The 14,213-nt window shown below is 40.0% G+C and overlaps 1 protein-coding gene across 2 annotated transcripts in view; it reads left to right on the top strand.

Moving 5' to 3' along the window:
• Window positions 1-1,382: 1,382 nt before the first annotated feature.
• The window catches only part of UBE2F (ubiquitin conjugating enzyme E2 F (putative)), a 29,027-nt gene continuing 16,196 nt past the window's right edge, over window positions 1,383-14,213 (top strand). The window contains exons 1-5 of one of the 2 annotated variants that reach the window (XM_082222521.1): window positions 1,383-1,541; window positions 3,345-3,478; window positions 7,758-7,787; window positions 8,113-8,178; window positions 10,492-10,559. In XM_082222521.1, coding sequence (XP_082078647.1) covers window positions 3,361-3,478; window positions 7,758-7,787; window positions 8,113-8,178; window positions 10,492-10,559 — 282 coding nt within the window. In that variant the 5' untranslated portion in view covers window positions 1,383-1,541; window positions 3,345-3,360. The remainder of the gene's footprint in view (window positions 1,542-3,344; window positions 3,479-7,757; window positions 7,788-8,112; window positions 8,179-10,491; window positions 10,560-14,213) is intronic. The other variant, XM_082222522.1, reaches the window with a different exon arrangement.

Raw genomic sequence — 14,213 nt, 5'->3', positions numbered from 1 at the left:
AAGTGCTTCAATGGAAGCATGAAATGAAATAAACATCTGGATGGCATCAGGCTGGGGGGGTTCATTCCAGAAACAGCCACTGATAACAGAATAAATTAGCGTGTGAAACTCTTGCACCATGAAGATAAATGTAATCATATTATTATGAGGATTTTGTGGGGGGCGGGTAGTCTGTATACCATGACCCTGCTAATGCCTGGGGCCCCTTCTAATTCTTGGAATAGTTAGGTAGGCTAGCTTCCTGGTGGGTTTAGGTAATGGGCTATTTTGTCCATGGAGTTTTATATGCCTGTTGTTTTTGTCCAAGGAGTTTTCTTGGCAGGGATACAGGAGTGGCTTGCTGGTTCCTGCTCCAGGTGGATCACGTTTAGTGGTATAGAGCCACTATGACAAAATGCATCTCTGGGTTATTTGTGGGGCATAGGAATTCATTCATTCCCCCCCAAAAAAAAAATATAGTCTGGCCCCCCACAAGGTCTGAGGGACAGTGGGCTGAAAAAGTTTACTGACCCCTGGACCTAGACTGTCTAGAACCACCAAATGCACCTCCCTCCTCAGCAGGGAATAAGGAGTGAATGAACATCTGCATCAGGAACAAGGCTATGGGGGAATAAAGATCTACATCAGGATCTGCTGCCCTGCGGATCCTGCCACCTGAGGCAGTCGCCTCACATTACCTCATGGGTGGGCCAGCCATGAAGGCAAGCTACAAGCAAAGATAAGCTAGCCACTGCCTCAATATCATACAATATTTTGGGGTCTGTCAAATGCAGGGCTCACTCCAATGGAGGAGGGAGAGGTGGTTCCCCTCTACTGTTTCCCAGCTGTTGTTGGACTACAACTCCCATCATCCCTGAGACCAAGGGATGGTGGAAGTTGTAGTTCAGCAGCTGGGGACCTAACTTTGAAAAACACTGCAAGAGACTCTCCAAGCACCCGTTCTCCAGGGACGCCCCTGATTTGATCCCCAGGCCCCACTTTCCTTCAGGGTGTCCCTATTTTCATTGGAGAAACGGTGGGTAGTATGGAGATATCTGACCCCAGAGGCATCTAAAGACAATCCTGTACTACTGTACAGGGAAGTTTTAAAAAAAAGGTTTAATGTTTTATTCTGTTTTTATATATGTTGGAAGCTGCCCGGACTGTGCGGAGCAACCCAGTTGCAACATTCTCACTGCGGAAGGGCACGTCCCTGTTTCCACGGGAGAAATCTTGGCGGCTCTGGGGCAACCTCTCAGCGCCTGAGGGCCAGAGGAGGCAGCCAAGGGTTTGCAGTGCGCACGCGCAAACTCGGATTTTCGTCCCGGCGGGTCTTGTGCGTGTCCCTGGCCCCGCTCCCTGCGGCTCAATAAAGTTCTTGTTGCGCAGCTGTCGAGCTCCGCCCCCGTTCCTTCCACTTCCGGTTCAGCGAGGGGGGAGGGGTGAAGGGGGCGGTGTTGCCGCCGCCGCCGCCGCTGCAGCTGCCGGAGGAGCGGGAGCCTCGCCGGGGATGGTGCTTCTGGCGGCGCTGGCTTCTCCGGGCGGCTCGACGGCCTTTCCAGGTGAGCAGCGCCGCCCGCCACCCGACGTCTCCTCAGCGCCGACGCGCCGGCCTCCCTCCGGAGAGCCCCCTTCAGCGCCCGGCCCGGCCGCCCTTGGCTCCCTCACGCCGGAGGCACGAAGCTTCCCCCGCCACACACAGGGCCGAGGGAGGCCGTGCAAGCGGAGCGCAGGCGCGCCTGGTTAACCTGAGGGACTCACTGCCGCAGGATCTGAGGGCGGCCGCTGGATTTGGACGCCTCAGGAAACGGGTCGCGGGGATTGGTGGGCTGCCTCTCCCCTTCCCACTCCCAGGGATATGCGCAGGGCAGCTCCGCGGAGGCGTCTCCGTAGACTAGGTGTTGGGGTGAAAACGAGGGTGCTGGTGGGATGGCTCCCCTCCTGCCCTGGCTGGTGGCATTGTGAGGAACAGCTGGCTGGCCGCCACGGGGAAGTTTCTGCTGGCTTAGGTGGTCTGATCCTCCGGGGACTCTCTTCTGTGCCTGCCCACCCCAAGGAGCCCGCAACTGGTTGGGAAGCTCCAGGAGCAGAGCATGGAAGCAATGGGCACTGTGGTGGAGAGTCTAAGGTCTAGCTTTAGATTTGCCAAACCTTATTATTTTGTTTTGTTTAAAAGCCATTTAAGTTGCCACCGCATCACATCCCAGTGAATTCTGTTTGTGCATTGTGTAGTTATTGGGGGCAGCGGTGTTCTGTCTTGAAACGGCTTTCCTGGACTCATGGGTTGTCTCCCACCAGACAAGTGGTAAGCCAAGAGCAAACCTTGGCTACAGCCAGTGGTTTGTCTGGAGCAAAACAAACCATGAGCTCATGTTCAGACAAATCTTGGCTTACCTTTTGGTAGCATGGCAGCAGGGTGACCAGGGACTAGCAATGCAAACACTATTTTTCTTGTGCATACATGTGCGTTCATGCTTAACCATGGGTTAACTCAGCATTCTGCCTGAACCGAGATATCCTGACTTTTATTCTTCTGTAATCTTATTAGGTAGTTGTTGGAATGTTCTAACTCTTCTTTTTTGAGATGCTACACCTTTGTACAGTGGTGCCCCGCAAGACGAATGCCTTGCAAGATGGAAAACCCGCTAGACGAAAGGGTTTTCCGTTTTTGAGCTGCTTCACAAGACGATTTTCCCTATGGGCTTGCTTTGCAAGACGAAAACGTCTTGCGAGTGTTCCGATTTCCCCCGCTCCCCCCCTTTTTCTAAGCCGCTAATAGCCTTTTAGCTGCTAATCCGCTAAGCCTTTAATAAAGCTAATCCGCTAAGACGCTAATAGGGTTGCTTCGCAAGACGAAAAAACCGCTAGACGAAGAGACTCGCGGAACGGATTAATTTCGTCTTGCGAGGCACCACTGTACTTCTTACGAGCCAATAAGAATGCTGCTTTGACGGCAGTGTCCATAATGATTATGGTAAGGGACCATAGTTCAGTGGTTGAGCACATGCTTTTGCCTGCAGAAGGCCCCAGGTTCAATCTCCACTAGAGTCTTGGGTGTATGGATTGGAAAAGCCTCCTGCCTGAAACCCTGGACACCTGGTCCCAGCTAAAGTAGATAGTACTGGGCTGATGGAGCAATAGCCTCACTTACCAGAATGCACATTTCTATGTTTATAAGACCGACGTAATGAAAACAGATAATTTTATGTAAGGAATTATGTATTTCACAGGTATTGAGCCTATTGCTGTGTATAGGTTATACAAGGATAACTATGCTTTCATGTAACTGAACCTTACATTTGGAAGAAAATACAAACAAGGTTTTCAAAAAAGACTAATTTACTTTTATTTCATGTATGCTTTAGACGGAAGATAGCAGTAATGCTAACATTGGCAAGCAAGCTAAAACGGGATGATGGTGTCAAGGGGCCCCGTTCATCCAACCCAGGTTCTGATTCAACTCGAAGAGTGTCTGTTAGAGATAAGTTACTTGTTAAAGGTAATGCTGCTTTCTATATGAAATATCACTGTTCTCCTAAAATTTAATGCACTGTCTGATAATTGAACTAAATGTGCAGAGGTTAACAGAGTATAAAAAACCCTTTTAAAGAGAAAAGTTAAGATGCTTACAAATTCATGAACACGCCAAAAAGCATTAAAACTGTAAGTGAAGGATCCACATTAACTTCTATGTCATATAAATAATTAGTGCAAAGCAATCATGTACATGTTTACCTAGGAGTAAGTACCACTGTATTCCATAGAGTTTACTTCCAGATAACTCTGCATAGGATTGCACAATCTTACATCATTCTTCTCACATACAATTTAGCCTCCATGCACCTTCAGTCTTTTGGCCCCAGTCCTCTTCTTCAGGCTGGGGGACAACTGAACTAACAGCATTGTGGTATTGGTTGGCTAGTTGAACACTGACATTCTTGTTTTCTCTGTATGCTTTGCATTGGTTCAGAAAGAATGGCATATATTACTAGGAATAGGTTGCATATTGGGGTGGGCAGATGATGAATGAAAGACTACAAAGTGTAGAAGAATGGAGAGAGAGAGACTGTGGTACATGCCTGTATTACTATGTGACAAAACATGTTAATGAAAGAACAGAGAAGGTAAGTCCTGTTTTTAAGACTAAACGTGCATGGGATTGGGCTTTGGAACCGACTGGCACTATTTAAATTGAGTGAATTAAATTATCTGATGTTCTAATAAAACTTGAATAGTTACTTGGTTTGTTTTATTTTTTATTGAACATCCACAAAATTGCCCTCTGTGGTTTAAAATAGACATTTTATTATACTGTTAGAATTTAAAATGTGTCCCTTATACAGTGGTGCCTCGTAAGACGAAAATAATTTGTTCCGCGAGTCTTTTTGTCTTGTGATGTTTTTCATCTTGCGAAGCACGGTCCGTCGCAACTGTGCCTCTTCAAGCGGCTTTAAGAAAAAAGCGCAAGACGTTTTTGTCTTGTGAAGCAAGCCCATAGGGAAATTCGTCTAGCGAAGCAACGCAAAACCGAAAAACCCTTTCATCTAGCGAGTTTTTCGTCTTGCGAGGCATTCGTCTTGCAGGGCACCACTGTACAGTGGTACCTCGGGTTACATACGCTTCAGGTTACAGACTCGGCTAACCCAGAAATATTACCTCGGGTTAGGAATTTTGCTTCAGGATGAGAACAGCAATTGTGCTCCGGCGGCGTGGAAGCAACGGGAGGCCCCATTAGCTAAAGTGGTGCTTCAGGTTATGAACAGTTTCAGGTTGAGAACGGAAGTACTTAACCTAAGGTACCACTGTATATGAAATACTGTCTGCAGAGGAAGAACAAAAAATCCTCAGGGGGGAAAATACTTTATTTCTGAACTTTGATAAGTCTTCATATCTCTGGAAAGGACTGTACCATGTGCATATCAAATCTGTGCTGAACAGATATTTAACAGTAAAAGTTCCAAGGAAATGGAATTCATCCTCGGATATGAACTGAATGAGTCTCATGAGAAATTGCATCCAGGTCAAACCAGCCAATTTATATTTTTGAACATAGAGGAAGCTTGAAACCAGCTGCCAGGTATTCTAGGGCATTGAAAAGAAAATGGGCTTTTCTGAAGAATTACACCAGACTATTACTGCTGTAATAAGTCTAATTTTTTTTCTCCATGGCTAATGCTTGACCCACATCATAGTATATCATAGCACAAGATGTGGCTGTAGAGCATGCTGCTGTTTGCACGTCTGCCTCACTGCGTTTTTGTCAGTGCTGTACCTAAATTCTTATCTGAATCCTATTCGTTCACTTTGAAATAGTGCTTTGTGAATTTGTCAGCATTTACAACTAATTGTGTGTTCTTGGACAGGAAAAGTGGTCAGTTGGCCCCGTCCACTAGGCTGAATAAGAATACGGTTCATATGCCAAATACTAGGAATTCTAAATCCATTTTCTGCATCAATAATGGGAGGGGGGTTGTTGCTAGTATTGCTCAGGGAGCAAGAGAGACCGGGCTTCTTTAATAAAATGAAATAAAAATGTGGGAGTGTAAAATTTAAGATTCATTCATTTAAGCACAATCAGCTCTGCAGCAAGAATAATGATAAGCTGAAGAGAATACAAATGATGGAAAAGATACAGAGAATAGTTGGCTTTCCCTTGGTTGGGGAAAATATAAGCTACTGGAAGCAGGAGAGGGAAAAGTAGGTTGTACATTAGTGGAAAGAGGAGCGTCAGGTTCCCTTGGTGTTCTTTTGTCTCTTAAGCTTTCAAGCAGGAACCCCCAACCTGCAGCCCTCCAGATGTTTTGGCCTACAACTCCCATGATCCCTAGCTAGCAGGGCCAGTGGTCAGGGATGATGGGAATTGTAGTCCAAAACATCTGGAGGGCCGAAGGTTGGGGGTGCTTGCTTTAAAGTGTGCTGTCAGTTTTGCATTGAGTTGACTAGGTTTTTTTAAAAGCAAACCTCTAACCTTTATTTGAGGCTTGAAAATATGTTTTACAACATACATCTGGAGGTTCATTCCAGATCAAGTGGTCCAATTTTTGATGACTTTTTTTACCTTATGTCCAATTTTCTTAATATTTTGTACACTTGTTTAATGAGCAGAACTAAATTTAAATTTAAATTTTATTTATTTTATCTCATCCTGTTTTTGAGTTTGAAATTTCAGAATATTGACAATTTTGGCTTTGCTGGACTACACAAAAACCCTAAAAGCGCTTTTTTTTGGGGGGGATACTTTTTGACATTTAATTTTTAAAAAAATATTTTTAATGTTTATATAATGTAACTTAACTTTAAAATTTATTCCATCATGTGCCATATCACATCAAAGCCCATGAAGTTCTGAAGAGATTGGTATTTTTAGTTTTGAAATATCTTAATTCTGGGCTGAGCAAGACCAAAACTCAATTTTTTGAAATTGCAAATCCTCCTAACTCAAAAAGAGAATGAGATAAAATTAAAAACAGAGATCTGTGACCTTCTGTTATACAGTGGTACCTTGGTTTAAGAACAGCTTAGTTTATGAACAACTTGGATTAAGAATGCTGCAAACCCGGAAGTAGGTGTTTTGGTTTGTGAACTTTGCCTTCGAAGCAGAACATGTTCCGCTTCCTGTTGAGTGTGTTCCATTTGTAAATTGAGTCCCCCACTGCTATGGGAAAGCCTTGGTTTAAGAAGAGATTTGTGGAACAGATTACAGTAAGTTCGTAAACCAAGGTACCACTGTACTACTTTTAGGAAACTGAAACTGAAAGCAATATAAAATGGTAAGGTAAAAAGTCTGTGGATCACTTGACACGATTTAAGGAGCAGAATTGTAGTGACACATTTAGAGTAGGGGTGGGAAGAACCTGTAGCATGTCACCCTGGGCTTAATTTCATGCTGATGAGGAAGGAAAGGGGTGGCAGAGAGGGAGGAAAGGGGTGCTCTACCCACTTACGCACCTGACATTGCCATGCAGCCCTAACAGAGTTTGCAACCCCAATTGAGAAGTACTCTAAATGTGCTAAATGCCTTATTAAAATGGGCAAAATTATACCTAGGGTCCAATCCAGGAAAAAAATCTTCACCATTAAACCCCTCTGAAAACAGTGGGATTGTGACCATCTTGTTTCATTAACTTTTATGGGACCTAGGTAATAATGACTGACTGAATTGCTGAGGGTGTTATACCGTTTAAGTTGCAGCTGGCCTTTGGCTCTGTTGGGTAATTGGCTTTTATACAAACTACTGTTTAGACGGTTTCCATATGGAAGTCGTTGCTCTGTACTGACTCTTGTAAAATATAAAGGTGAATATTAATACAGGTAATATCTTGCTTTTTGAAAATTTGTTGTGATTAACTTCGTATTTTTGTGTTAAGGTGATTTAAGTGCTTTAGACTCCAGTCCTACACTTACTTCCCGGGGAGTGAGCCCCACTGAAATCTGGGGCTTACTTCTGAGTATACATATGTAGGATTCCATTGTCAATAAGCTTAGGGTAGTGTTATTTCAATATTATCCTTTAGCAGTTATGTGACTGACTTCATTGAATCATTTTGCATAATTATAATTCAGTTGTTTAATTATATCCTTAGTATTGTGTATTGCACCTTATATTTTAACATGAATATCGTAATATCCTCTATATTAAGATACTGTTTTTGCTGTGACTTTTTATTATTGCTTTGTCAGTTTAGATGTAAGCCAAAATTATCTTGAGTATTATATATAGAAAGATGCTATATAAATAAAGTTGGCATTGACTCACATTTTTATTTCATTTTTAACAGAAGTTGCAGAACTTGAAGTAAATTTACCTTGTAAGTATAGTGTTCAGAAGATTTTCTGAGGAGTGTACAAACTCTTCTTTTCCAATGTATTATCATTTTCAGATAGATGCAGATATTGCAGCCTGGGACTCCGTTGGGAGGAAGGGTGGGATATACATTTATTTAATAAATTAATAGATTTATGCATGAACTCAGCTCAGATTGTTGTTATCTTTTGTAAATATTAACTGCACAATAAATCCCCTTGTGAGGCCTTTTTCTCTTTCGTTCCTATGTTTGTTGCCTTCCCCTCCGCAGCTTGTCAGAAATGTCACAATTGGTGGTTATTTTCAGATTTTTAAATTTTGTTTTTCAGGTACATGTGAAGTAAACTTTCCTGACCCAAATAAACTCCATTATTTTCTCCTAACTGTAAACCCAGGTAATCTTTTAAGAATGTATTTTGAAATTGTTAATGTTAAGTGCAGAGTGTTCTATAAACACTCAAATCCATTTGTGAATGTGCACACACAATTTTCAGCCTTCTCTTTTGAAATTATTTGGGGAAACTGAAGGTGAACATTTGTTATTTGAAAAGAAATGTGGAGTAAGAGGATAGATATATTTATATTTTGATGGTTAACTTGCAGCCATACTTGATGCATCAAAGCTATGCAATGCCAAAAAAAACCAAGAACTACACTAAATCAAGAATACAGTAAAAGCAAGTGGCAAAACAAAACGTACAATTTTAAAAAAAAATACTTAAATTTTAAAATCAAATGTAATAGACTAGGTGTATAATAAGTTAAACAACAAATTAATAAATTAGAGCAAATGTTCTTTTTTTAATTCTATCAAACTCTACAATTCTATGATTCTGTGGTTTATATGCCACCTTTTCTTCCAAGGAGCTCAAGGTGGTGAACATGGTTCTCCTCCCCAGTTCATCCTTCCAACAACCCTGTGAGCTGTAGGTCAGGCTAAGTGATGGTGACCCAGTGAGCTCCATGGCTGGGTGGGATTCAAACCCTGGTCTCCCAGGTCATAGTCCAACATTCTAACCATTACACCACACTCTAACCATTACACCACACTGGCTCTATGACATCACAAGAAAAGTTAATGTTCTTGATCTTACGGCCAGCTGTTTTCCAAAAATCTGGTATCTTTGGTCATGGACAATAAATATACAGTACATGGTATGTATCAGAACATGGACAAGCACATCTCCAGCACCTTTTGCTGATTCTGGTGTAAATTTAGCTTGGCCTATTAGCATCTGCACAAAATTATATAAAACCTTTTTGGATGAGTTTGAACAAGTTTGAGTAGATGTAGTCCTCCAAATCCAGATGTCCCACGTTACACATTTGACTCAGAAATCTTATCCGTTGATTGCTCAAAATCAGCACCTCATTCTGTGTACTATTATACAATTAGTGTCTTCACAAAGTTTTCATAAAACGTCTTAAGGTGTCTTTACACGAGTTACAGATCTATACAAGACCATCTAAATAGCAGGGAAATCAGCCCCATACTACTTCATTTGCTACACAGTGTAAATAAAAATCTTTAGCTGTAAAGCTTAACAAGAGATAAATTGCTGATAATTCAGTTGACTCTTCCAGATATCTATTTCGGGGGTTATTGTGTATTTCTGTTACATATACTATATTCTATACTATATTCTACATATCGAATATATGTATTCTACATATACTATATTCTATAGTATGTATAGAATGCGTAGTTTGAAATTTAACTAGTACTGCCACATTGATCTTGCTGATTGGAGATCGTACTTCTTGAGTCTTTCGCAGGATAAGTAGTAAGTGTTCAGCTTGCATGAAAAATAATTATGTGGTTTGGTACCATGCCAGTGTAGTTGCTTTATCTGTATAATTTTTGGTTCCTTTTTAGATGGCTAGAAAGCCATCTACACTACACTACTATAGTGTGTAGTGAATAATAGACCAAAATATTTTTCACTAGTTTTAACAAGTTGGGAATTATTGAACTTCATAGATGTGGACACTAGATGGCACTGGTAGAAGAACTCTGTTGTGCTGGTGATGTGTTGGCAGTAGAACTCTCAATTCTTTAGTCTTTCCCCCCTCTCAAGTCATGAAAGTTTGGAGGCAGAACACACAATATGGCAGAACAAACAAATATGGGTGGTGATTCTAGATGCATATTCATTTACTTCCCAGGTCACTTGCCCAGAACTACCCTGTTTCCCAAGCTGTCCATTCTAATTCTTCCAAGGTTCCATGATCCCAGTTGACTCTAGTCTGCCTTCGTCCTTCTTTGAACTCCCTCCCTCCCTCCCTCCCTCCCCAGCCCTGCCTTTTGGGCTTCCCGTAGCCATCTGGTTGGCTGCTATGAGATCAGGATGTTGTACTGATCTAGCAAGACTTTCCTTATGTTCTGCTGCCATCACATCTACTTTGACCATAAGCCTCATCTAGCTGAAATATGCCTAAGAACATAGGGTGCTAAAGCCAGTTGTCTCAAACTTTCACCACCTTTGGTTAGAAAAAAATTATGAGCAGAGGGTGACATCCAACAGGGCTTTCCCTTCCTCTCTCTCCCTCAACCCCGACCCTCCACATCTGCTCCAGAGTGTCCCCCAACACACCGTTCCTTCCGTTGGCAGATGGACACCATTGGATTTCACCTGTAACGTCCCTAGATCACTGTCTTTTCTGTGCTGTTGCATATTTCCTTTAAGCTTCTGTTTTTCCTTTAACAGATGAAGGTTATTATCAAAATGGAACATTTCAGTTTGAAATTGAAGTTCCTGATGCCTATAATATGGTGGTAAGTAATTAGAACAGTTTAATACTTACTGAGTTTCCTTTTACAATAGGCTTCGAAAAGCAGTTGGTTTTTAACTGTATGGCACTGTACTTGATTATGGCCATATTGTCCAGGTTATTCATATTCTTTTTTTTAAATGATTTTCAGTTATATACATTTCAATAGTTTTACAGTCATTTTAACATTTCAAAACTAGATTTCCTCCTCTTTCTGCAGTTCCTTAAATTTATTTTTATCATTTCCTGCATATTCTAAATTAACTTATCTTATTCTTTTATTTGAGTATTCTTATGAAACTGCAGGTTATTACAATAATCCTGCCAATGTTCTTACCTGTTCACAGTTTATTTGTACATATTCAATAAACCATTTCCATTCTTTTGTAAAAGGTTTGTTATCTTGATTTCTTATTTTTCCGGTAATTTTTGCCATTTCTGAATAGTCCATAAGTTTTTGTATCCATTCTTCTTTCATCAGTACTTCTTCTTTCCATTTTTGGGCAAATAACATTCTTGCCACTGTAGTTTCATACATAAATAAATTTTTGTACTGTTTAGGTAGGACTACCCCTATAATTCCCAGAAGAAAAGCTTCTTCTTTTTTACAAATGCTATTTTAAACATCTTTTTCTTCAACCTCTTGCTCCCTTTTTGTCTCTTGCCTTCACTTGTACTTTCTTGGAAGATTCATCCAAATTGGAGGTTTTAAGCTTTAATTCTTGCATTGTTTTTTCCAATTCTAATGTTTTATGTGACAGTTCTTTAATTTCTGTTGTCAAATTTGTGACCTCAGAAGTGTTATTATCTGTTTTCTGTTGCAGTCTCTGTATTCCTTCCTTCATTTCTTTCCTCATTTCTAATAAAATTATCGTTAAATCAGACTTTGTGTCCCCTTCTGTAATTGAACCTTTTCTTTGACCAGGTGTTGTAGTTGGGCCTCATGGTGGGATTTTTGCTGTATTAGCCATGATTTTATCAAAAAAGTTTTTTCCCCTTTTTTAAAAAAGGTTCAAAATGCAAAATAATTTTTAGTTGTTATTTTACATAATAACTAAATAGTTTTAAATACCGTAAGTTTAAAGAATATTTTAAACTTCAGTTCTCAATTTCTATATAAAAAGAAAATCAATACTTATATCAAAATACCAATAGGTGGCGAGCTCTCCTTTCTTATGAGAAAGTACTAAAAAAAAAGAAAAAGCCAAATAAAAAAACCCCTGTAATTATTTTTCCAGCCACACTGTGTCGCTTGTGTTTCTGTTCTTGTTCTCTCACTCTGCTTTCCCTCTTATCTATTGTTTTGGTTTCTTATTTCCTGTTTTCCCTCCTTTATCGCAGCATATTCACAAGATTTCCCAGGATCTAAGAAAATAAAAAATAAAATAACCTTTAATCCAAACTTTTTTTTAGCTCATATGAAAGTTTTAAAAATCTCCTTTTCCATTCACTAAAACGGTATTGTTCCACAGTGTATCTTTCTTCAGCATCTTCAAAAAGCCCTCATAATATCCACGTGTGTGTGTATGAGAGAGAGAGAGGAAGTTTAAGATCTTTTCATACCAAGTCTTCTCCTTTTCCCTTTTCTTCAGCTTCTTCAAAAAGCCCACCAATTACACAGACAAGGTTCATTTAAAAAAAAAAATTGCCCCATCTCCAAATTGTTCCTGATCTCTATTGGACCCAAATAATAAAAATAAAAATATTTAACCGTCCGATTATGATGTGCTCTAAAAATATTTCCAAACCAGTCCTGATTTAAAATTTTAAATCCATAAATACAGTTTCTGTCTCTTTTAGTTCATAAAAAGTAGCAAAGGAAATAAATATGTTTCTTAAAGTATTAAGATGAATAATTCACAAAGTTCACATCCTGCTTTCTTCTCTTATCACCCCAATGTCTAAAATTCATTTCCAGTTTGGCAAGCTTGCTGGAAAAGCACTATAAAGTCTTAAACTTATGCATCCAATATTAGCTCAAATCACAGTGTTAATTCAATTCATCCAATGGAAGGCTTAAAGAGAAAAATCATTAGCGGGTAATTTATTTATTCTTTTCTTAGCCCCTGCAGATTTTATTCCATGCCGATTCATACCCACTTCCCAGGGGGGACATCCTCTTTACCTCCCTGGTTGGTGTGGATCCAATTGATAAATTCTTCTTAAATATATATTTTTTAAAAATTATCTTGTGCAAATTGGTCCGATTTCCTTTTACTTTTTAAAGAAGTCGCTGCTTTAATGGGGGCACTTGAGGCATTTTGCTGTGAGGTCTGTGTTCAATCTTGGTGCTCTCGCTGCTCCCTCCAGAGCTTTGGGGGCTCCTAGAGAGCGTTCTCTGACACCGCTGGACCCTTCAGAACCCAAATGTTCCTTCCGGGCTTTTTAGAGAAGGAGCTTTGCCCGCGCTCCCTTTCCGTCTCCTTGCAGCAATTAGGTTGCTCAGGATGAGCGATCCTCGGTGTCCACCATAGCCTGCAGCAGACCCAGAACTCCCAGGTTATTCATATTCTTTATCCATTAAGAATTTGTAAAAGTGTGGATGAGTTTTGTATGATACTTGGGAAATTTTCAACACTGACGAGCAATTCTCTTCAATTAAATCTCATCAGATATGGGTATAATTCTGCAGCTATCAAGAGAAAACTATTTTGCATAAAGTATACTAATATACTCTCTTTCTATTTCTGAAGAGCATGCAAGATACCATTCTGAATTGAATGTTAAGATCTATTTAATAAAGCGGATCCTTTATGTAAGATCTGGTAATTGTAGCAAGCAGGAGGTGCTGAAAGGAGAATGAGAGGAAAGCATCGCTGCTTATGCTGGGAAAATGTGAAGGTCAGAATCATGAGATACTAGAGCAGGCATCCCCAAACTTGGCCCTCCAGATGTTTTTGGGACTACAACTCCCATGATCCCTAGCTAACAGGACCAGTGGTCAGGGATAATGGGAATTGAAGTCCCAAAACATTTGGAGGGCCAAGTTTGGGGGTGCCTGTACTAGATAGTGTCTTCAGCTGCTTCCTGCTCTGCCCATTGTGAATCATTAGACAGTTTTTGTTTTAATTATTGTTTTGAAAGCAGAAATAAAATTGTTGATAAAATCTGAAATATAAAAATTAGCCTCCCTTGGATTTGTTCTCATGTGAAAGGTACACATATGTGTTTGTGGTTTAAGGTTTCTGAGAATAGGATTATATAAATAGCAGCTGCTACAACATTCTCACCAAGCTCTTGTTGTATTTTTTGCCTCGCATAATCAACTTTTATAGAAAAATAAGTATTCTTTTTAATGTTTTTCACACCTTTTCTGGATGAAAAAAGTAAACCTGGTAATTGCAGTCAAATACACAACAGCAGCTGAAGTTTGAATGTGTGAATATGATTGGCAGAGCTATGAAATTAGTTTCTGGAAGAGTTAGCTGTTGTTTTTACCAGTAAGGATTATTTTGGAGCTGCATATTATAATTGTATTTTCCATTGTTTATAAAGAATCCGTTTGTTTAAATCAGTTCAAGTATGTGATACAAAGATTTGTGGGGATGAAAGAGAAAAAATAGGAATATTGGATTGACTTTAGAATCTAAAGTTAGATGGTTATTAGTTATAATAAATTACTTGAATTGATCATCTTATTTTAAAATATGTTTGGTAG

This window comes from Podarcis vaucheri (assembly GCF_965113315.1).
Source record: "Podarcis vaucheri genome assembly, chromosome: 1".
NCBI classification, from domain to species: domain Eukaryota; kingdom Metazoa; phylum Chordata; class Lepidosauria; order Squamata; family Lacertidae; genus Podarcis; species Podarcis vaucheri.
This window is presented reverse-complemented; position numbering and strand designations above follow the sequence as displayed.